General features: G+C 40.6%; 1 protein-coding gene across 37 annotated transcripts in view; it reads right to left on the bottom strand.

Annotated features, from left to right (window-relative positions):
- AKAP9 (A-kinase anchoring protein 9) overlaps nucleotides 1–24,803 on the bottom strand; it is a 105,695-nt gene that overhangs the window by 41,730 nt on the left and 39,162 nt on the right. For 16 of the 37 annotated variants that reach the window (XM_083467645.1, XM_083467658.1, XM_083467630.1 and 13 more), the window contains 10 exons: nucleotides 24,620–24,722; nucleotides 23,767–23,965; nucleotides 21,617–21,707; nucleotides 20,909–20,983; nucleotides 19,556–19,909; nucleotides 18,694–18,918; nucleotides 17,000–17,140; nucleotides 16,428–16,528; nucleotides 15,004–15,212; nucleotides 2,058–2,284 (listed from right to left, as the gene is read on the bottom strand). In XM_083467645.1, coding sequence (XP_083323771.1) covers nucleotides 2,058–2,284; nucleotides 15,004–15,212; nucleotides 16,428–16,528; nucleotides 17,000–17,140; nucleotides 18,694–18,918; nucleotides 19,556–19,909; nucleotides 20,909–20,983; nucleotides 21,617–21,707; nucleotides 23,767–23,965; nucleotides 24,620–24,722 — 1,725 coding nt within the window. The remainder of the gene's footprint in view (nucleotides 1–2,057; nucleotides 2,285–15,003; nucleotides 15,213–16,427; nucleotides 16,529–16,999; nucleotides 17,141–18,693; nucleotides 18,919–19,555; nucleotides 19,910–20,908; nucleotides 20,984–21,616; nucleotides 21,708–23,766; nucleotides 23,966–24,619; nucleotides 24,723–24,803) is intronic. The other 21 variants (XM_083467625.1, XM_083467633.1, XM_083467624.1 and 18 more) reach the window with 3 other exon arrangements.

Here is a 24,803-nt window from a genome sequence, read left to right as displayed (position 1 = left end):
CACTAAAACTATGCATGCTACAATCTATTGCTTTTTCCAAAAGTCGTTCTAGGTTCCAGGTTCAAAACTGACCTTTTTGATAGGGACTATTTTTGAAAGGGAAATATTCAGCACTGAAAAACTGGATTCAAACTTGGTGTGCACATTCATGGCACCATTCTAAAAGTTCCAAGTATTTGAGGAAGAGGGAGAGGAGATGGGTAAACACCTAGGTGCAATGACTCAAAATATTGAAGAAAAATATTGAGATGGAAAGATAAAAGGCTTCCAATAGGATAAGCAGGTTGAAACAATTGCAATGAAACAACGTTCATTGGAACGTTCCGGATGCAAGACCTATTCAATCCTACGATTCACTAGTTTTTACAGTGGTGCCTCGCAAGACGAAAATAATCCGTTCCGCGAGTCTCTTCGTCTAGCGGTTTTTTTGTCTTGTGAAGCAACCCTATTAGCGGCTTAGCGCTATTAGCGGTTTAGTGGATTAGCGGCTATTAAAGGCTTAACGGCTTAGCGGCTAAAAGGCTATTAGCGGCTTAGCAGCTTAGAAAAAGGGGGGTGGGGGAAGCAAAAAAAAATCGGAACACTCGCAAGACGTTTCCGTCTTGCGAAGCAAGCCCATAGGGAAATTCGTCTTGCGAAGCAGCTCAAAAACGGAAAACCCTTTCGTCTAGCGGGTTTTCCGTCTTGCGAGGCATTCGTCTTGCGGGGCACCACTGTAAAATGAAGTATTTTCTTTCTAGGAAAGCCAACACTGAAAAAACTGGATTGCAAATGAAATCCTATTGCAAGTTACACTGGCATACACATATCTTTCTGGAAATAATAAGAATTGTATAAACACTAGTTGAAACTGGGAACAACTACACATTCCACACTTTGAGGGCACCGATGGTATAGGTCTGAAGGAATCCAATTTACTTCCTCACGTGGAGGTACTAGGCAGTGTTTGTGTGCAGCTTCCCTGTACCCAAAGAATTGGCCCTTCAATTAATGGATACACACACCAGCCTATAAGAATTTAAATCCACAGAATGAGAAATATCTGCTCTCCCAAGGAAGGAATGATCAAAGTCATGGCAACCAAAGAAACAACTTTCAAATAATTTGATTTAGCTTATCACAACTTTGAACTGTTTACATCACTGTCTTAAATACATTTAAACATTTAAATGAAAGAAACCTCCGAAAACATAAGAGACTTCAAAAGATCTGAAAAACTTACCACAATCCCCGAAAAATCATATAATATTGTAGGTGTACCACCACCAGAAGGGGAGATGGAGGTGGAAAATCAATACACCTGGCTCAACAGATAAACAGGTATCAGGGCTATAGATACTTTTTTAAGAGATGCTAATGCTTACTTTTCTAAATCTATCCTACAGTACTATATACTATATAAGGATGTCATCATGCTGTGGTTTCCATGGCCAGCAACAGATGGCTCTGTGAACTACAACGTGAAGAAGGAAAAGCAGTGTTGGCAGTTGAGGATGATGGAAATAGAGATGGGGGCAGCCCACACAAGTGAGTGAACAGGCAGGTGACAGTGCAGGTGAGCATCTGGGTGATGGCCCAGATGATCAACACAGGTATCAGGTAGCTTAGGCAAGCCACAGAGGAAAACCCAGGGCAGCTCCCCACCAACCATTCAGCTCTGCTGCCACTGCCCACCGCCCACCGATATTGCTGTTTTGGCCTCAGCAGCATTGCAGTAGAGAAGGAAGTAAGCAGAGGCAGGTGGGAACCCCAGGCAGGCCGCTGAGGAACAGTCGGGACAGCACAGGGGAGCTGTCGAATAACCATCCTACCACTTAGCTGCTCCTCAACTTCTGCAGCTAAGGCCAAGGCACCCATGTCAGTGTGAGTATAAGCAGAGGGTGGGAGGGGGGAGTCTAAAGGAGAAAGTGTGGTTGGGATAACTTGTAAGGAGAAGGGGGAGAGGAGGTTGGGATGAGATGCTAAGGGAGAAGATTTTGAAAACCTATACTGTATCCAATAGTGTTTTGCAACCCGTTCCTCAATAATCTACTAAGGATATAATTAAGGAGTGCTACCTGATTGGTGGTTTCGTTTATTGTTTCCAGAAGTTTTTCAACGGCTGCCTGAAGTCGAGAACTGATATTTAAAACCAGCTCTTCATTTTTGGGGTCTACTTCCACTCCAGCAAAGCCATGCTCCGTGAGGTACTGTGAGAGTTCAAGGCCTTCATCTGTGACTTCTGACCACATGCTAGGGCCATCACCTTCTACATCGCTGCCATGATACGAAGATGATGCCTTTTCTACACAAAAATAATAATGATGATAATAATGTGAGTAATGGTGTCTTGTAAAGCTTTTTGGTATTAAAAATGGTAAAACAGGTTCATAAATATATATACAGAATGAATTATGATCAAATAAATAGTACAAATACACATATATAATAATATATGGCCATACTTACACTGTAAAAGCAGGACATCACAGCAACAACAAAAAATACATTTTGCACTAAAAGTTACACAAATAAGGTAGAGAGAATGTTAGCAAGCAGAAACAGGCATTAGAAAAGGAGATACTAACAGAAGAAAAATATTTTTGTAGCATGCTATAGTCTATTCCTCTTATAGCGGGTACGTAACTGGAAACTAATCTTATTGGCTTCTGTTAGTGTGTCCCAGTTTGGAATAAGCAGCTGCACATTGCAAGCATATAGAATGTAAGCAGACTGCACTTCAGTACCACTTTGAGCCATAACATTCAGATTATGCCCTTAATAAATTACTATTGGGCAATTAAATCAGGGAACTATTCATGTTGACATCAGGGTTTGTTTTTGCATTTGTTTGTTTGTTTGTTTAAAAAGATATATCAAGCGGGCAGCAATTCTATGGAGGGATATATGGGTTGGGGAAAAATTATTCCTGCTCTCAACTGGCCTGCTTGGGGCCAACTTTATCTCTCCTTAAGTCTCCTCCTGGGAAGTCTACTCTCTTAGATTTCCCAGCAAATGAAATATATTGTCTCCACCACTAGTGTAAATTAAAACAAAACAGCACCCTGCCTCTGTATTTACCCAGTGTTGCCTTTTACTCGGATCTCAGTTTTGATCAGTATTTTCCAGTTTAAAATTAAAATCCACTGTCAGTAATGAAGCCAGCAGCAGCAGTTTTGCAAGAGCTTTCATGTCCAAAGCAGCAAAAAGGAAGTCCTGGTTCAGATGTGAGAGTCATCTTAAATTAATAAACTATGATTTCACGTCATCAATAATAGTCAAAGACTAAAGCACAATTTCTCCATTAGGTTGCAATGTGAACCTGTCATTAAAAGAAGAACTGGAGGCAGCTGGGTAGGAAGAGACAAGAAGGGAACGCACAGGCACTCTCTCTCAGGCCTTTAAGGACTGCAGTTTTCTCAGCTCTGTCTGAATCAGGACCATGGCAAGAGGTCTATATAGGAATAATTTTATAGTGCCCTTTCCTCTTTGGTGAATTAGTCAGTATGAATTGAAGTAGGCACCACCAACACATCTTGCTTAGGCTTTCAGAGCCTTGGTGTACCACTTTTTATAACATCCATGAAATATTTTCCTTAATATGAATTACTGTTACATATCTCCTTTTATAGTTTTCGTAAGGCCAACGTAAAATTCCGTAAAACTGCAACACTCCATGAACAAAAATAAAATAACATAGTTTTTATATGAATGGAATGAATAGCTGGATGAGTGTCAAGTTTACATTCACATGGCACCTTTCATCTGCACAGGATGTCAAAGCACTTTACATGCCCTGCAGGATTCAAACTCAGAGCCATCAGCGTGCAGTTCCCTTAGGGATTTGCTGGCAAATGTTTTCGGCCAACTCATTGCGCAACATTTAGGATGGATTTGGAGAAAGGAAGAGTTTAAAAACTTTCCAAACCCTTCTTAAAAAAAACAAAAACAAAAACTTTCTACAGACTTAACCGCTCACCCTTTTTACAATATGCAAAGTGTTACTATTCCATCAGGAGGTGAAGGGCCTCCTGGTGTCAAAGCGTATTTACTGCAGGAGCTTTAATATCCTCAGAGTAGAAAGGACCTTTGAGATGCACATCCAGGATACTGTTTGGTCAATGTTAATACATTGGTTAAGGCTGAGTCGGGGGAAGCATAACCCCGTACTGAGCCACCGACACCACTTACGGACGCAACGGATGCTCTTTGAAGTTCACCCATCTTTAAGTACTGACCAGGTAAGAGACCCTGCTTAGCTTCTGACAAATAAGAACCTGGAGTACAGTAAGCAGAGCTACAGAAAAGATACAGTCAATTATAAAGATATATTAGTTACTGCGTATTCTAAGCTATGTGCAAAGTCCAATGGGTATATATTACTCTGGCCCAATCCACAACTTCATTACACTGCATGCCATTGCACAATGCCCCCTTTGACCCAGGAAATAGGACACCCAAGCTTGCAGCTTTTGCCATGCGTCCTCACTATTAGTCCTTCTGGGTAGCGCATTAACTTCAGAAGGTGCATCAAGTATCTGTAGACCTGAGGAATGGCTGTGGGTTAAGAGTCTAGCAGTGCCATGCAGTTCAGCAAAGCTGACTCCGTTGCCAGTTTAACTCTTGTCTTCCAGCTATATCATGCTTTTCATGGAAACAGAAATGCACCCTTGGTCATTTAGGTTGCAGGCTGTAGGTTTGCTTGCTTTTCTAACCCCCCTTAAGTAACATGAGATTTTAAAACTGTTGCTAACTAAAAAAAAACACCTTTAAACTTATCCTCGCAGGGAAAATGCATGTAGTTGACATTAATCTACCATACCCTATAATCTAAGTCCTGACAGGAAATTTTTGCTGAGCTTGTATGGCTGGATGTATTGTGCTTCAGTAAGCTACTTTAGAATACAGGATGCTATTTTCATAGAATTACACAGATGTGCAAGAACATTTGAACTTCTTAAGGTCTATGAGGTTTTCATGCATCAAATCAGCAGGTTTTGTGCTGACTTAGCCTTTGTTTTAAGCAGCTCATGTTTTTTCAAGTGTTTATACATACAATTATGAAGTAAATCTCCCTTGTGTATTCCAGTGGCTGAGGGGCTGTGAAAGGATTACAAATATTTTGAAGTTACGTTTCTAAAGCCTTGTGTTGGCTCTGGCTATTTATTAACCAAACAGCTCTAAGATTGTGACAATTGGTATGGGGGGGGGGGGCAGCTCCTGTGATTACATGGGACCCGTTTATGCCCTGTCCTAATGGAAGCTGAGCCAATGGTGGGATGCTCATCTCTGGCCAAGAGCTCATACAATCATGCTTGTTCCTCCATCTGGTACCACACAGTGGTGCCAACACAGAGGGAAGAATTATTTTCTTTGGTTCACCTCAGGCTATACTTACAGGGCTGAGATGTAGACTTTGCCTCAGTTTCTGGCAAGTCTATGCAAGTGGAGGCTGAATAGCAACAGTGGGGCGAACGCCTTGGTGTGAACAGGGAAAGTGTCAGCATGACAACAGACCTAAAACAACTTCCCACTCCTCCACACCTTTGCAGTTTCATTCTGGCTGTTAGTTCACAGAAGCTGTGAGTGAAGGATGCCATTTTAGGTGGTTCAACACCAGAAGCTACCTTCCATTCCTAACTGTTAATAATGCAGAGTCTAATCTACTGCACTAACAAACATTAAACCTGAATAATGCATGTCGGATGGCCAACTACTCTCTTTCTTTTTTATAGAATATTTAGCTAATTTGTAGTAGAATAACACCAATTCCAATGAAACCTGTGGGGTGTTACAAGCTTTTATCATTCACAAAGGAAGAGCTGAACAGGGACACTGTAAAATAACTGAATCATTGAATGCATCATGAAGGTTTCAGCAGTCCATGACATAAGCTCTCTATAAATAAGCACGAGTTGCTGGACGTCTTACATTAATGTCACTTCTATTTCATAGGTTATATAGGGGGACCATACCTTATCAAATATGATCCTTTCTGTGTTGCGTTTGGTGCTCAGACATAGCCAAATCCCAAACTTTCCCTTGCCATTCCGTCTATCCTGTTCTTAAGCTCGCTAATCTTTCCAATTTATTTACCTGTCACGAGTTCAGAATAGTTTTGCAACATATACGTTCTGTCTACTTTCCTCTGGCTTACACATACAGCTTCACCCTACACCATTGATGAAGACGGCTGTTTCTTTACCTATCTATAGTTGCTGACCACACCCAAAAGCAAGTCTTCCTTGAAGAGTCCAAAAGAAGGCCTTCATTCTCACACCCTCTCAAAGAAGCATCTCAGTGAGTTACATAAAACCAAACAAAGCATGAAGTGACAGATTATGCTAAATATATGATAGCATCTTAAGATCAATTTTTCAGATTAAAGACCTATGTTTTAAATCCGCAACTCCTAACAACTAGTTTTATATGAGAGGGCGTTTCTTTGTATTTCGATGCAGATTTAATTAATCACACAATTTTTGTAAAAGCTTGAGATTTCTCTCTTCCTGTGCAGTAACTTTTATGCTGTTGCCATCTTAACAGCACTACTCTTTTCCTCTTATTCATCCATGCCTTTAGGAAGCAGAGTCATGGCACATTAACCTGGCTTGGACGTATTCCAAAGTTATTGTATTGCTACATGCATAAACACTAGGGCTTATGTACATACCACATCTGCAAAGAGATCAGAAGGTTTTCGCTTCAATTTGCAACAAACTATGCTTACTTATTCTGTCCAAACCTAGACAAACTGTGGTTAATCTTAATTATGATTAAGGAAACAAACCAACTGCAAACCATGGCTTATGATCTGGGCTTCTTTCTTAAACCTAAACCACTAAGCACAGGTCTCAAGTTGAGAAAAAAATAGTTGAAAACAGAAGCAAAAGTTTCCAATCTCATCCCTGAGAGTTGAGATAAGCTTACAGACCCATTTCTGTAGCACTTAATAGTGGCCTAGCATTATGTCAACATACAGCCATTGTCTCCAGATACCTTTTCGTGCTTAAAGGTAAAGGTAAAGGGACCCCTGACCATTAGGTCCAGTCGTGACCGACTCTGGGGTTGCAGCGCTCATCTCACTTTACTGGCCGAGGGAGCCGGCGTACAGCTTCCGGGTCATGTGGCCAGCATGACTAAGCCGCTTCTAGCAAACCAGAGCAGCACACGGAAACACCATTTACCTTCCCGCCAGAGCAGTACCTATTTATCTACTTGCACTTTGACGTGCTTTCGAACTGCTAGGTTGGCAGGAGCAGGGACCGAGCAACGGGAGCTCACCCCATCGCGGGGATTCGAACCGCCGACCTTCTGATCGGCAAGCCTTAGGCTCTGTGGTTTAACCCACAGCGCCACCCGCGTCCCTTAGTCATTCCTAATAAGTGATGCTTCAGATGTGATATCATTCATACGTGCAAAGCATTTCCATCTATGAAACAGCGAAGAATCCATGTGTACTCAGTTGTATACGCCTGAATTTTTCGACATGTGTATCACATGGTTTCCAAAACAACAGAATTGGAGGGAGGAACTGAAGTCAGAAAATATGCAACCAAGAGAAACTAGTTCCCCCAAGTGCCAATTACCAAAACTTATCATGTTTCAGAACCAACGTTTTATCTTCAGGAACTCTGGTTTTCCTTACGTCAACAGATAGGCAGTGAAGTGTAGGTGGGTTCCCACAAGGCAAAACACAGTGATAACAACAAGAACCTTTACTGAACTAAAAGAACTTGACAATGGGGGCAAAGCAACTGCTTATATACATTTATGAAGGCTTGGGCCACTCCCACTCCCACCGTGATTGGCTGTCTAAACTTCCAAGCTGCGAATCATAACTCAGAGTTTAAGGGCCAATGGCAGGCGCCCAAATCCTGAATTGTTCTGTGATTGGATATCCTGTATCAAATCAGAACACGGGCTCAGAATCCTTAGTCCAGACTCAAGCTCAGGCAAACACAGACCACTGAATACATAACAGGCAGCAACACCGGTGTAAGCTGCTTCAGAAAGTCTAAGATTGCTCCTGAGCAAAGAATTTTGCATTGATCTGCAATAAATCTCAATAGTTAAGAATAAATACAATATGGTTACATAGCAAATGTTTGTGTAGGTGCACCAACACAAATCATGGTAGCCTGCATATGGCTTATATGTTATGTTTTACTAGTATTTGACCCAATTTTGGGTCTTCCTAAAAAAAGCTCAACTTTCAGGGTGTCCTAGTTTTACATGGAGGCACTTTCTGCATTGGAGTTTTGTCTTATCTGAAAAAGTCCTCAGTTCCAGACCAGATAGCATTCTTGTATAATACCACATGCAGTTCTGTACTATTGTGCAAGCACAGTGGTAGATAATTATTTGCAGACACAGCAAGTCCTTGATTATATAACCATCTCTGACATTAAACCCCAAAATCTACTGGGATTTATTTTTTTAGCTTGGTTGACATACTACACCAAAAGAATGAATGACTTAGATATATTCCTTATATAGAGTTGCTTACTAAGTTCCAGTCAGCTGTGCTATCTCGATTTATCACCAAATGTGTATTTTGGCCCTATACACCATTTAAAATTGAGAGGGTATTAAATAGGAACCGATGTTTTTAACTATGCGAGTTCAGCTGACATAGTTGGCCAATTTAAGGAAACAGCATTTAGCTTAACATTCCAAACCATTTCTTATAGCATATACTGGCTGTGTTTGTCCATCACAGTAAACCAACCACAAGTGTCATGGTCAAGTCATAAGACTCTTTTACTCCCACATGGCCAGGAGGAATTGGAAGCTTTTACTTGCCTTTTGCTTTTCCTTAACCAAGCTTAATAATCTGGTGAGACCAACTATGGCTAACACAATTTTTCTAATCTAAAAAAATATACCATTAAATCAGAGTGCATTTATAATTCACACATTGGAGAAACTTTAGCATAATTCTTGCTTAAAATTCATTTAGTGTCATGGCACCTACCCTTTGGAATCCGCCCCCTCCCTCCGTGGTCACATATTAGACAGCCTGTCTCTATTGTCCTTTTGGTGCCTCCAGAAGACCATACTCTTTCAAACAAGCCTTTTAAGTGGAGATCCCAGTCTGTATCTGTACTGGAACTATTTTAACTGTTTGCATACATGGAATTGTTTTTAAAAGTTTGTATTGTTTCATACAGAATTATAGTATCATAGAATTGTAGAGTTGGGAGGCACCAAGAGGATCATCTATTCCATGCATACTCAACAGGTCGATCGCGATCTACTGGTCGATCAACTTTGGCTTCCTAAGAAAAGCTCAACAACTTTGAGTAGATTGCAATGTCTTGGGAGTTGGAAGTGCCAGAGTCTCAGGCTCTACTGAGTGAGCCAGGTGGTGAGGGCATATATGAAATTGTTTTGAATTGTTTATTTTCCTCGCTTTTTTATTTTATGGCTGTAACAGATTTATTTGTTTTTATAATTGTATATTTAATTGTTAAAACTTACCCTAGGATCTTGTGACAAAGGGCAAGTTAAACAAACAAACAAATAAAATACAAACAAATCCTTGGAGCCAAGGATTAAGGAAGATATTGAGAATGGAAGGGGCAGATTTCTTTATATTTCTTTATATTTAACTATGATGCACTCTTACTCTTTCTGCTCACAGAATGAACAATTCATTTTTATAATAAAAATTAGAAGCCTTCGTGCTGAAACAGATAGCGAACAAGATGTCATGTCATTAAATTCTATACTCTATAAATCAGTATGACAAGGTTCATCAGTGTTTATTTTTAAATACTGAGACAAGTTAGTACAAGTTTAAGAAGGCAAGTATAGTCTTGTATTTCATTGCACACATTACCTATGCTCCAAAGAGCAGAATTACAACAAATGACTAACTGAGGGCCAACATAGATGAGATATGGGGAGTCCAGGGCTGGAAGTTGTTGTACTACAACTCCCATCAACCACACCAAGCACAGCCAGTAGTTAAGGTACTACCAACAACTAGAAGGAGTACCAGGTTGCCTATCCCTGCTCTATGGTAATGTCAAACAACAATCACAAAACAGTTTCAAAATCATTTGGTAAAACAATATACCATATTGGCCCGAATATAAGCTGCACTTTCCCCCCAAATTCCGACCGCGAAAAGTTAAAGTATGGCTTATATTTGTGACCTTACAAAAAATATCCAGTATGCAGCCAAGAGCACGGGGCAAACAGCACCAGGAGCACAGCGAAGGGGCACCAGCCCCGCCGTAATTCCCTGTCCTCTCCCCCAAGGCTAGGAAGGGAACAGCTTATATTCGGGTATTGTCTTTTTTTCTCCCCCCCCCCTTGACTTTTAAATGTGCAGCTTATATTCGGGTGCAGTTTATATTCGGGCCAATACGGTATTAACTACATAATACTGCCTGAGTGATCCTAAAACTAGCTTTTTCTCCTGCATAGACACAATTCTTTTTTATTTCTCATAAGATTTTATTAAGGCTTTTTCTTAATACAATACAATAAAAAACTAACATAAATAAGAACAAAAGCAGGAAAAGAAAATAAAGAGAAAGAGGAAAAAAAATGCAGATTTTGTCTCTCAAAGGTAAATCTGTGTCCTACACAGAAAGGGGTGGACCCTCCCAGCTCTCACCTGGGAGCTTCCCCATCTTCTTCCTGTCTCTCACCTTCGGAGATCTTCCCTTCCCTGCCTCTCACTCTGGGTCATTCACCAACCTACCAACACCTTCATGTTTGTATAATTCCAATAATGTCCCAGATTAGAGGACACCAAGGAAAGCAAAAGAGGAAAAAAGAGAGAAGGAAGGATATAAAAAAGAATAGAAGAAAAAACGGGGAAAGGAAAAAGAAAAATCGATAAAAAGGACTTCTGATGTTCCTCCTGCCAGTTATATACATAAAAAATAAAAAATATTCACTCTAGGATGACATCCAGCTGTTCTATCTTCTGCTAGGCAATACTTCCCCAATCTTCAGACCCAAATGTCTCAGGTTCATTCATTTTGTCTTCCACACAAAAAGTAATTATTATTAACAAATGCTAGCAATATTTTTTCTCCACTAACTTCAACAACCATTCATCCATACTAAGCAATACTAAACATTTTCTTCTTTATTCACACAAGTCTCCCCACTGTAGTCAGACTACAGAGATACAGTGGTACCTCTAGATATGAACGGGATCCGTTCCGGAGCCCCGTTCTCATCTAGAAGCAAACGTAACTAGCGACAGCCCGTCTGTGCACGCATGCGTTGCTTTTCAACGTTTCTTCGCATGCACGTGACGTCATTTTGAGCGTCTGTGCATGTGCAACCCGTTACTTCCGGGCTGCCGCGGAACGCAACTTGAACACACTCAACTTGAAGTGTATTCAACCCGAGGTATGACTGTACAATTCAAGAACTAATTTGCTTTTGAAAATCCAGATAATGTTTCATTCATTCCTCTGTTGTCGCAAGCATCTGTTTGCAGTGATTTCTGGTTAGAGACAAGCACGCAATCTCAGCATTACTTACACTGTGCTCTTTGAGTTTTAGCTTCCAGTGGTACCAACAAGGTGAACCGCAAAGTCTTTGCAGTTTCACAATCATTGTCCTTAGAGTAGTAGCTATGAAAAGCAACGGAGGTGTGATGGGATGATGAGCTGCTTGTGCGTAAAATAGTAGTCCCTCAGAGTTTGTTCAAGCCCACAAACTTCTGTCTGTGACAGAGCCCCTCAGACATGGCTGCTCTAGTCACTTGCAGATTCCGACAGTGGTTGCTTTCGGAATCGTTTCCAGCACAAAAGCTCCTTAACGGAAACACGTCTTCTGGACTCGCGGCGTGACAGTTTCCGGCGAGGAGTGGGTCTCCCTATGGGAGCTTCAGATACCCCCCCACTGTTCTCGCTGGACGTGTCCCTGAGCCCTCCCTCCTGCTCGCTTTCCCTCAGAGATCCACCTCTCCCCCTGCTGGTTCCTGCTTCAGCTGATGAGTCTCTACCAGCCTCCGTGAGCCCTTCCACCACCTGTTCCTCCGATGGCAGTTCCCTGACAGGAGGAAAGGGGTGGGTAGAAACTATTTAACACTTATTCTGTTCCTCAGCCCAGAGTAAGAAATCTGCTAGGGAGTCCTGTCAGGTTAATTAAGCAAAACAACAGTTGAAACAAATACAACACACTTAAGAGGCTTTGGAGGTGGGCTGGAAGCCGTCGCTGACCTGCTATGGCAGGGGTCGGCAACCTGAGACCCATGGGCCACAAGCAGCCCACGGGGGGGGGTCGTTTAACCAGCCCTCAAGCCTCCCCTGAACCAAGCCACCCGCTCGTCGAATCCCCATGTGCTGTGCTAAACTGGCACAACACAGCGCGGGGACTCGCTTCCACAGTGCCATAAATCACGTCTCCACAGGCGCTGGATATAGCGTGATCTGGCCCATGGAGTAACTCTGCTGAAGTGAACGGGTCCAAGTGAGGTGAACCTTGCCTACCCCTGTGCTATGGGGTTAGGAAAAGGGGAGGGAGAGACACAGGCAGGTAAAATAGACAATGGAGAGATTCCTACTCTTCCTCCCAACCCCACCCTACCAAAAAAAATCTTGCAGACCTAAATCTGCCTAAATCTACCTACTCAAACTCTCATACCAAACATATACAGTTCTTCTCAATGCAACACCAATCATAACAAAAATACACAGTCACCCCATCTCCAAACACTATGTACAAGGAAAGCTGATCAGCCAGGGGTTCTTGAGGAAAATGCAAACTGAATCCTCACAAACGTGTTAGAGCCTTCTCTGAAAAACTTTCCATGTCACCCTCTTCCAATGTCCTAGTATCTTTTTTCTTTTTTTAAAAAAGGCTTTTGAGTTTTTCTTCTTGATTACACAATCTCTTCCCACACCTCCTTTCTTGGTCTCTTTCAAGTGGCCCTGTTGATATACCCCCAGAGGCACTAGGTCAGTCTGCCACTAGGAAACCAGGCACAACGTGCAAATTTCCTATCACCATTGTGCCACATGAGCAAGCAGACCACACTGAGTGGAGAGAAGAAGGAAAAACAACAGAGCAAAAGACAGCATGATCTTTCTCACAGGAAGACTAAATAATGTAGAAATGCCATAGAACAGAGATAGTGTTAACAACAAGAGAACCCCAAAGCAATTTGCAAACACCTAAACTTCAAGAGGACTGCTGATACCTCAGGAGTAAGATTCATACATTTAGCTGGCAACCTCCAGTCTACCTATTCCACAGCAGTCCCAGGCTTTTAAAAAGGCTATTAAATAGGGGAAAAACCTCTGGGAATTGCTTCATTGGCATTTTTCATAAGTCCTATTTCACTGTAATTTGTAAATCTCATCGGCATGAGTTACATAGAAAACATTTAATTAAAATTTTAAGACGTTTTAGCTTCAATATTCAGCAGCCAAGCATGCCAGTTCATTTCCAGAAGCATTTTTTCAACAAACTTCACTTTATTTCAGTAATAATGTAGGTAGGAACATTTCCTTAGTGGCCCTGTAAAAGCACTCATAATGTAAACCTAAGAATGAGGTAAGACCGCTGGTCAACATATTACAGTGTTCCATCTCTGACAATGCTCACACAAGACATTTTAATGCTGAAATGTAACAAAGGATACTCTATTGCTTAACATTAACTCCCAATCTCTGTATGTTTACAGTACCATAGTAAATATAGACAAGGATACATGTTCTAAAGTTCTAAGACCTACTGGTGCTCCCATCTTCTGGTAATGTGTGTGCTTGTTTTATTTTGACTGTCTGATTAGCCATTACTAAGGTCTCATCTGGTTGCAGTATTGTTAATTATGGTTAAGAGCCTGGGAGTGTGCTATGACCTGGAACACTCCCTCTTCTGCACAAATTATTCCTTTTCTTCCATGGTTTTGTTAACTAGCATTTAGTGTTATGTCTAAAATTAGCCATCAATGCAGCCAGATTTCTTTAACTAAGGTCTGGAAATCTACTTCAGCATCTAGTGTCAAGCATTGGTAATCAGAAATGAATAATCATCTGATGCCTAAATATACATTCAGTTTTCTATTTTACTTATTTATTTATTGCTAATGCAACACAGAAGTATGTATAGATCCTCACTGATGCAGAAATATCATCTTTACAATGGAATGGAATAGGTCAGGAAACTGTGATAAGCCAGGTTGCCATATTAACGGCTGAACATAATGTCCTGTCTACTTGAAAATAAGCTGAGCAAATGAAGCTCTCTGCATAAACTTTGAGATTGCTACTGCTTACAGAAGAGACACATAGCTGCCAACTTTCCCCTTTTCTTGCAAGGAATCCTATTCGGAATAAGGGAATTTCATTGGAGTTGTCATCAAGCTTGTACTAAGATGTAGTTGTTGCCTGATTACAATTAATTACCTGCTGCAGAATTAAAAATGTTGAGCATCAATCAACATATTGTTCAAGCACACTACTTCAAACACACACACACACACACACACACACACACACACACACTCTTTCAGCCAAATATCAATATTCTCACAGCGGGGTAGTGGGTTTTGTTTATCCAGCTCCCTGTCTTTATCTGGGACCTACAAAAGCACATCCTTCAACATAGAGCTGTGTTCTACATCCCCAGTTGGTGGCAGTGATGCTTCTGAATACCAGCTGCTGGAAACCACAGAAGGGGAGAATGCTCTTGTGTTTGGATCCTGTTGTGGATTTCCCACAGGCTTCTGGCTGGCCATTGTGAGAAGAAGATACTGGAAGAGATGGACTACTGGCCTGAACCAGCAAGATACTATTAAGTTCTTAGAAATTTACATCCCATGGAACCAATGGCATCATGGAGCCCACTCCATTCCATGGAAAAGATCCAATTAAAATTAAAGCCCTAAACTATATAAATCCAAACTCAGTTGTAGGTTTCTTATTACAGAATTAGTTTTAGAGCCAAATTTTAGAGTTCCCTTAACACACCTGTTGTTGGCAGTACAGATTCCGAATAGCTTCCACATAAAAGCAACAGAGAGCATGGCCTCATTGCAAGTACCTGCTTCGTATGCCACACAGATGCTTGGTTTTGTGGAATCCTCAGCTCTGGTCTCCCATGCAAGACTTTTAAAAGGCAACTGACATTTAGATGAGCGATCCAGAAGTCCTACAACATGGCGGCCAATTGTTTCTTCTACAGCTACAGTAGTCTTCACAACTTCCAACAGAATCTTCAGCAGTCTGTTATTGGCTTTCTGCAAGGCACATCTGGAAACAGAAAATGGAAAGCGAACTCAATCAAAATTTGTGCATTGAGAATTACACGTTACATAACGGTAACAGAAATATTAGATGCAGGGTTTAAAGATGCAGACAAAACTTAACGAAATCCAAATAAGCAACAAACGGTAGAAAGTTGAGTGACTGGCGTATTAACTCAAACTGAACCAAATACCACTTACTGCCACATGAATAAAGTTAATGACTCAAAGCCATGGATAAGGGAACATCAGAACTAAATGACTCCCCCAGGTAGCACAATAAGCAAAGAGGTTTACTAGCATACTCAATGGTTCCAACTCCCAATGATAACAGGATGTTGGATGAGATGAAACTTTGATCTGATCCAGGAGGGCTCTTACAGTATTTTGATGGATAAAAAAAAAATCTTTTCTGTTGCTTGATCCCGTGTATATTAAGTTCCCCTATGTTAAATGGAGCCTACCCCAAATAATCATGCATAGAACTGATCTTTTGAGCACCAACTTATGCATGTTTAAGAGATTTTGGGGGCACCTTTGGGGACATGTTTGCTCAGAACCAAGGCCCCATCTGCACTATACATTTAAAGTAACATTACACCACTTTAAATAGACCCAGCTTCTCCTAAAGAACCGTGAGAACTGTAGTTTAAGGGTTCTGAGAGTTCCTCGGGAAGAGGGATTGACTTTTAAACCACTTTGAGAATCGTGCAGAGAAAACCACAAGCGACATTACATGGTTCTTTTTATTGTAATCACACAGCTTGTATCTGTCAACCAGAAAAATCACTGTTATGAAAAACCAAACTGTAAAATGTAAGTTAGAATAAAGGCATAATGATATCATGGAGCTTAATGCATATGGACAAATCAGTTTCGCATATAGCACAGCCATAGATGTGGCACAAGGCACTAACGATCACTACAAATTCCAGTGATAATACGGCTACTTAATTAATTCAGTAATTAAATTTTAACACCCCACCCTGAGTTTTTAATGTGTAAGCATTCAAAGTAAAAAGAGACAAGGCTCATTTTATTCAAGCAATGCCTTGAGATGAAAACATCTACAGATCTGTCGTCACATTACATAGCTTGACTGCTAGCAAAGTCCTAACATATCATTGACATTGACCTATCAGCCTCAAAGTTATGCAATTTCTTCCAGCTGTTAGCATAAAGTTTCTCAGGCTGAAATATCTCAGTCTTCTTAACAGCATACCTTTCTTTGGAAAGGATATCCGGAGAAGTTTCTTCATGCTTTCCTTCATCTTCACCTTCACCAATTTTCTCTTTGGATTCATTCTGACTTACATTTTCACTCTGGGTAAGTTTTGGCAATGGCAGAGAGGAAAAAAGATACAAAAATCCCGTCATATTGGAATCAGCACGCTTTTCTGCTTCACAGTCATGTTATAAAAATGGGAGGGGGGAAAACCCCACACCATAATCCACAAGCTTTATATAGATTTAAGTAATAGTTAACTATCCTGTTATCAGATACCTCAAGCTACAGATTGAAATAGTTTAGTCACAGCCTATAAGAATCAAGTTTGTTGTGCTAAGTAAACAGTTTCTTAGTTCCTTGTTGGGCGTTACTACAGCAACATTAAAATTAGAGTCTGCTTTCAATATCATGTCAGCTGCCTTTGCCCCACCTTCTTGTTTAATCAAACCCCATTTAAGTAAATATGACACCTAATAGGAAAATGTCCTGTGCTGAAAAGAGCAACAATAGCAAGGCTACTTCATTTACATTCCGCAGCTTCTAAAGACAGCCAGAGTCTTCACTACCTGTGTCTGAGTACCACTGTTTTTTAGCTCACAGGGTAGCTTCTCTCTCCCTGGCAGGAGCTGCTCCTTTAGTGCTTCTAGTTCCTCTAAAAGCATTTGTTCTCTTTCTGTGATGATGCTTTCACTATCCAGTGTGTCACTCTAAAAAAAAAAAAAAAAAGAAGAGCACACCACTAACATATTAGAAATACCACAAAAGGAATCAGATATATACTGTATCTGACAATCGTAAGGCTGGGTCCCAGATATGACACCGTTAAAAATTCTGTTCACTTTGGTCACAGGATTAAAGAGAAAACCCAGTCTAAAATTAGGACACTAAGATAAACAGTTCAGTAGTTAGTGTGTGTGTGTACGCACACACGTACACGCACAAAAATATTTTTATGTGTATATGGGTTGGCTCTGGATTTACATTCATGGAAAGAACAGAGACCCAGCGGGCGCTCTCAGTTGCAGGAGGACCACAGTGATTTTTGCCCATTACAGTGGTACCTCGGGTTACATACGCTTCAGGTTACAGACTCTGCTAACCCAGAAATAGTACCTCAGGTTAAGAACTTTGCTTCAGGATGAGAACAGAAATTGTGCTCCAGCGGCGCGGCAGCAGCAGCAGGCCCTATTAGCTAAAGCGGTGCTTCAGGTTAAGAACAGTTTCAGGTTAAGAACGGACCTCCAGAACGAATTAAGTACTTAACCCGAGGTACCACTGTATTCCTTTCCCTTGCATCCACCTTCTATGCTGTTCTTGAGGGTTCCGTAGCCCTCTGGAATAGCTTTCCAGGTGGCTGCAAGGGCAAAGGAGAAATTGGGGCGGGGGGAACCCAGCTCCCCTTCCTCTATGCAAATAAAACTCCACTGAATGCAAGTCTGGATAGAATCTCTCTCTCTCTCTCTCTCTCTCTGTACATACACAGAGCTTTTAACATATATTGGCAAACAAAATGTATTCATACTGCTTAATCAATTCTGCCATAAGATTGACACAAACACCCCTTTATTTGCATTCTTTATGGGGTGGTATTATTTAATCTCAGGCAAAATGTAGAACCTTTTCATTCTCATATCAAAGACATCTATTGAATTTCTGTTCACGGGTTGCCTAGAGAGAGCTAAACCATGAGCCTGTATTCGGACGACAAACTAAGCCAAATCATGACTTAGGTTCAGTACAGTGCAGCAGCAGCAGCAGAACTGGTGCTTGTAAAAGGCAAGGACCACTGTTCAATTCATGAAATATCCCCAAGGCTCTTTGAGTTTATGAGAATTGCCAATACTGCATTGGTAGTGGCAAAAAAGCCACTCAATTTATCTGTATTTTTTATTTAAAAAACTAATAAAGGAAATTTCAAGCCAAACAAGTGAAAAATGTATCCTTCATACAATATGCATCTAGATTCAGGTAGGTAGCCGTGTTGGTCTGAAGTAGTCTAAATAAATTTAAAAATTGTCCAGTAGCATATTCTTTAGATACCATCTGAAGAAGTATGCATGCACATGAAAGCTTATAACCAGAACAAACTTAGTTGGTCTCTAAGGTTCTACTGGACAATTTTTTAATTTATTTTGACAATATGCATCTGTTTGTGCATGTCATAAGTCTTATAGAAAACCATGGGCAGGGGAAGGTTTTTTTTTTGGGGGGGGGGGTTGCCCATATTTCCAGATCTTTCCTGTCTCAGGGCTCACATTACCTCTGCTAACTGTACTTTAAGCCTATCAAGCTCTGCTAGGAGGATCTCTTGGTTTTCTTTCTGCAGCTCCATCTGTTTCATGTGACCCTGTTTCAATATTTCTGTTGCCTGCTGATGTTCCTGATGCTGACGGACAAGCTCTTGACGCATATCTTCCAAACGCTCTTCATACAATGATCTCTGACTTGAAGATACTATGCTGGAGGTTGAAACTTCATTTTGAATCTGTAATTTTTGTTGGCAAGTATTAAAAATGGCATGAGTTCCATGAAGCAAAAAATTTATCTTACATAGATGTACCTTACATTACCTGTATACCACCAACATCAGATTTTAAAACTCAAGAAGTTTAAAGCCATGCTTTGCTAATAAGAACATTTACAGTAATAAAACGTTATTTACAGTGCAGTCCTATAGATATATACTCAAAGTAAGCACCATCAAGTTCAAGAAAACTTACTCCAAAATAAGCATGCAGGATTGCAACCTTAGTGGACTTTTAGTCTTTTATGTCCTTTTTTGCATTATTTTGTTTGAACCAGGCTTCCTCAACCTTGGCCCTCCAGATTTTTAAGACTACAATTCCCAGCATCCCTGAGCACTGGTCCTGCTAGCTAGGGATCATGGGAGTTGTAGGCCAAAAAAAAACATCTGGAGGGCCAAAGTTGAGGAAGCCTGGTTTGAACTATACAAGCTGAATATCAACCACCACAATTACAGGGTACCCACCCTACCTCCATTATCAAGCATTATTGTTCACAACAGAATGAGTGGTTTGCTAACCATGCACTGGGAACAAAGAAAATTCACCAAATTATGATTTTCAAAGTAATTTTTTTGAAATATGTTTGATTGTATTTACCAGAGATGAATTCTGCATAAGCTCTCTATCATTTAAGGAAGAGATTGTTGAATCAAAGTTGTGTAACCCAAATGTTTTAGCAGGCTTAACATCTGGTTGAAATTGTCCTTCAAGTGATGAAATTTCACCACATTCTTCACTGATCTCTCTGCTAAGTGATTTGGATTCTTCATAATTAGGCATCGAAATGAGAAGAGAAGCACTATCGGATTTTTCAAGACATTCCTTTCTAGTGAAATTATTTTCTTGCTGAGTTTCTATTGGTACTACCGATAACATTTCTTCTTCCTTTAGATTTGCAATCCTTGCTAGTTCATTTTTCTGTGCAAACTCAACGCTCATGGTTACCACCACCTTAATAAATAACAAATTGAGAGTGAGAGAAAGAGAGGAGCTACTTTAGATTTTCATATAGATCAATGTATGATACATTCCCTCCATCAGTAACAGCGTAAAATTAAGCTTGCATTATACATATTAAAACAAGTATTCAACAAAGCAAATGATTTTAATTTTTAATCATTTGTGACATTTGATAAATGGTAGAAATATACATGGGTTAACAGGAATTAACTAAAGGAATGCTGAAGTAGTACAAAGGGCAATATCTATATAAGGACTTGCTTACAAGGCAAGACGTATTCCTCAAAATATTCCACAATGCACACAGCACTGACAGGAGTACTTCTTGACTCAGCTCAGTTTATACCAAACCATGATCTGTGCTAACCATAGTTGAGAAGCCAAACTACAGTCTGAATCAGGTCTGGAGAAAGTTTTCAAGACCATGAGCTGCATTTCCTCACAGACAACTTGTGGGGCACAGGGAATCACATGCCAGTGGTCAGCTGACACAGAGGCAAATCTGGGTGAAGTAATGGAGGTACTCTTATGTCTGGACAGTTGGCTACATTTCAGCCACCCAAAAACCAGAGGTTTCTACACTCCATCACCCACTACCATCACTCCTTCCTTCATCGAGGCATCACAGTTCAAGGAGACATTCAAGCTAGGCAAAAGGCTGTGATGAGAGTGCAGGGCTGATGAGGGGTATGGCCCTGGGAGACTCTCAAGTGTGGAATAGAAAGGCTTGAAGGGATTCATTTGACAACCCACCCCCCAGCCTTAAGTTCCCCAACCCTGTTTGAAACTACCACACAAATGATGCTTTACACTGTTTGTCAGTCTTGTTTGCTCAGCACTCCTGTATTTACAGGCAGTTGGCTCTCTGGTTGGCCTATATACACTGTCTGTCAGTTTAGATGTAATGCCAAACTATAGTGAACCTTCCTTAACCATGTTTTCGCATGATTCTGAATTAAGCCCCAATATATTGCCCTAGAAAGATGGTACCTTTGCTACTTCTTGTAGTAATTTTTCTTGGTACTGTTCTTCCAGAAATTCAGTAACAGCAATGTCATTAGTGAGCTATATATACATTAAAAAAAAACAGAAACAGGAAATGTATTCATTTTTAAAGATTTCTTTTTAAAAAAAGAAAATCACTTTTGACTATTCTAAAAGGTTAACTGTACATATTATAAACTATGCCTTCAGCGTGAAGCAAGGTGATGGCCAGGCACAGACTTTCAAAGTTGTATACAACACTGATTTCTACAAGTAATATAATAGCAGCTCTTTTACTGGCTAAAGCACAGGTTTTTGTAGGGGCTCAGCAGTGACTCATCCTGCATCTCATATTGTAGGTAATAACAGCCCATACCACAAAGCCCTGTTTTTTTGCTGCAGCAGAGTTAACACAGCACATTACCCTTTTGGAAACACATGCTGAGTGTTCTATCTCGGAATCAAATAGAAGTTGTTAAGAGTGAGGAGAATCTCCTGACCAAGTATGGAATCACTTTACAGTGTTATCATTTACTCAAGAGGCCCAAATCTACTTAAATAATGCTAAAGGTAGTTCGATCACTGCAAATCAGTTAATCCCAGATGAAATCTGTTTACAAGTTTTGTGTGTGGTTTATGTTGATGAGGATCTCTTATTTGTAAACACTAAAAAGTATGCTGAAAAAAATTCCAGAGTAATCTACAGTACCGTACCTCTTCTGGGTTTTCTGTACATTGTTGACAACTACTTTTGGTGTTCTTCCCATTCTGCTTAACTTCATTTTCCTGTGATTCCACAGAAATACTAAAAAGAAATTTTTAAAAGGTGAAGCACTAGATGACATTTCCTCTCCTAAGATGTGTTCATTGTTAAAAGAAAACACCCATCAGAGTCACAGATACAATGAAACTTTCCAAAGCAATCCAATATTAATAGATAACATAATCACCATTGTTTCTCAAAAGTGGCAAGTACAGTCATACCTTGGTTTTCAAACAGCTGAGTTCTCGAACATTTTGGCTCCTGAACGCTGCAAACCCGGAAGTGACTGTTGCGGTTTGCAAACTATTTTCGGAAGCCGAACATCCGACGGGGCTTCCGTGGCTTCTGATTGGCTGCAGGAGCAATTTGGTTTCCAAACGTTTTGGAAGTCGAACGGACTTCCAGAACACATTCCATTTGACTTCCAAGGTACGACTGTACATGAAAAGGCAGCCATATTTCTTACAACTATAGAACATAAATGTCAGAGGTATCTAAACAATTTCACTGAAAGATAGCAGAAGGGTGATCTGTATCAAGTCTGGGAGTTTCCAAAACCTAAAAGCACACTGGTTGGGACCTTATAAACAAGCTGCTTTCATGCTTGTCAGGGCGCCTCCAGTTAACCAAACCGATTCCCCCTAGTATATTTGCCTCGTCTCCTCCCTTCATGCTAAAATAGTACATGGTACCCTCATCCTTGTCTCATACTGCAGCACCTAGAGAAGACCAGGGGCTTGATAGTATGAAGGTTTTCCCTGCTATCCCAACTGCTGCATTCTGCTTTGCAGATGATCTCTCACATCCACACTCTCTGCCACAGCTCTTTAGTGCTCAAGCAGCAAAGACACACGAGGGAGGGACTGGTGTTTGTTGTTGATATTCAGCCCCATCCCTTGTGCTTTTATGTTCCTGCTGTTTCTCTAGATCCTGCGGAAGCTGGAAACCAGGTGTTTTCAATTTCCCCAGGGCCAGGACTCACCCTGCAGCAGATGATCTCTCTCATGCCTCATTCATTATCACTTTGCAGTTCTTAAAGGCTCAGAGTCTGGGTAGGAGTGATATTTAAAATTTCCCCCAGTGCTCCTGTTCTCTATGATCAACATGCAACAATGATAGTAATGGCATTGTACTTGTTCTGGTTATCAGCTGTTTTGTGGAGCAGGGAAACCATGATTATCTCCCTCATGTTCTTGTACCTTCTTGATTCTCAGGCTAAGCAATACCACTGCTGAGGATTTGAAAACAAGTGGAGTCAGATAAACCCAGACTTTCAATATCATATTATTATTATTACTATCATCATCATCATCATTTTAAATTTCTTACCCATCCTTCACCATGAGGTCCCACAGGGCAGGTTACAACAATTTGTGTTCAATTTGCATTGCACAACATTGAATTTGATGTACTAATGTTCTGCCTTGGTGTTCAACAGTGTTCTATGTCCCTGTAGTTTCCCTGAATAGGATGTTCCTGGACCCCAGGAATTCTATTCCTAATCTACTAGAAACTGATTTGAATATCATAGTTTTAAATTGTAACCTGGCCTGTAGGACCTCATGATGAAGGGTGGGCAACAAATTTAAAATAATAACCATAGTAATAAGATTGAGTGCATCTTAGACTGGAAAGATTTACTTTTCAGAGTTTGGGTTTATCTGATTCCAGTTGTTTCCAAGTCCTCAGCAGTGGTATTGAAGGGTTGCAGAGTTTCAGACAGGAGATGCCAGAGACTGAACTGGGACTTTCTGCCTGCAAAACCTTTGTTCTACAAACGACGTCATGGCACACACCCCTTCACAAATCATTCAGAAACCATGGTCTGAAGTGGTGGGGGCAACCTGCACCGTCATTCTCCCAACAGCAGTCTCTGTTCACTGTTCCTATACAGGTGAAGAAACCATCACATTTTCTTTTGCTTATAAGACAATATGGTTGCAAATGGGAAAATCCTTGAGGAGAAAGCAAAACGCCCCTGTCATATACCAAAATGGTGGTCGGGAGCAAACTCATTTTTAGCTATGGAACAAAATTGCTTGTGTGATCTCTGTTGTAGCTTTTGTTGTTGAAAAAAGGGGGAAGCCAAAATCATAGGTACCTGAAGCAATCGGAAGCCACACTGGCATCTTGGAGTCTGCTTTGTAAGTGGACTATCTCTGCAGTATATCTTTCCTCAGTTTCTTTCAACTGCTGATGGAAATATGATCTGAGGCGCTTCACTTCCTGAGCATGTTGTTCTTCAAGTCGAGTTTTAAAGTTATCCATGTCTTCCCAACAGGGTGACCTCACTTTAAGATCTATGTATGAACAAATCATAAACAATAATTCTAAACATATCATCAACCGGGGTGGGGAAGCAATGATATCAGAGCAACATTTCCTTTTACAATGAATACAATTTGTTTGGGGCGGTACTAGCAATCACTCCAAAGGGTTTAGGAATTCACGTCAGCTTCTCACTAGCATCCGACTTTCAGGATTCTCAACCCGACAATTATAACTGAGTGGGGCCTTCATCAAGATGGGCCAGCACTACCAGCAGTGTCAGGGCATGTTCTAAAGGTAGAAAGATACTGAATCAAGCCCAGATTCAGGTCAGTTCAAGTTGTACAGAGGTACCTTCAGAAGAAAGTGGCCCCTGGTCTTCAGTTGTGGGGAGAGCTTTCTTTTCTCCCCATTCTTGCTCCTCAACTAGCATACATGCAGTACCCAGATCAAAATGGTACCTCCATATTTCACATGAGTTGTCAGCGTTATTTTTTCATTCCACACCCCCAAAGCACTAGCCAAGTTTATTCACTTTAGAATTTCTTCAATGTTCCCCCCACCCCATGTACATTTTGAGATTTGCCCAATATGGGAAGGGTCTGTGGCTTTGTAACCGACTTAAATGGATTTGTTTGCTTATATTACACAGATCTTCTAATTTGACTTTAAATGTATATCTTTACCAGCAAGATCCTGTGACGGAGTAGGTAAACATTCTACACTCTGTTGAAGACAGTTGCTTTCTTTTCCATTGTATTCTGCAAATGATGCCTCTTGCTCTTCAAGCTGGAGAAAATTAAATAGAACCAAATGGGAGACATGGAACATTAACTTTCTTTCTAAAATTGCTGCTAACATTTTACTTTT

The sequence above is a fragment of the Podarcis liolepis genome (genome assembly GCF_965112155.1).
Source record: "Podarcis liolepis genome assembly, chromosome: 12".
NCBI lineage: Eukaryota > Metazoa > Chordata > Lepidosauria > Squamata > Lacertidae > Podarcis > Podarcis liolepis.
This window is presented reverse-complemented; position numbering and strand designations above follow the sequence as displayed.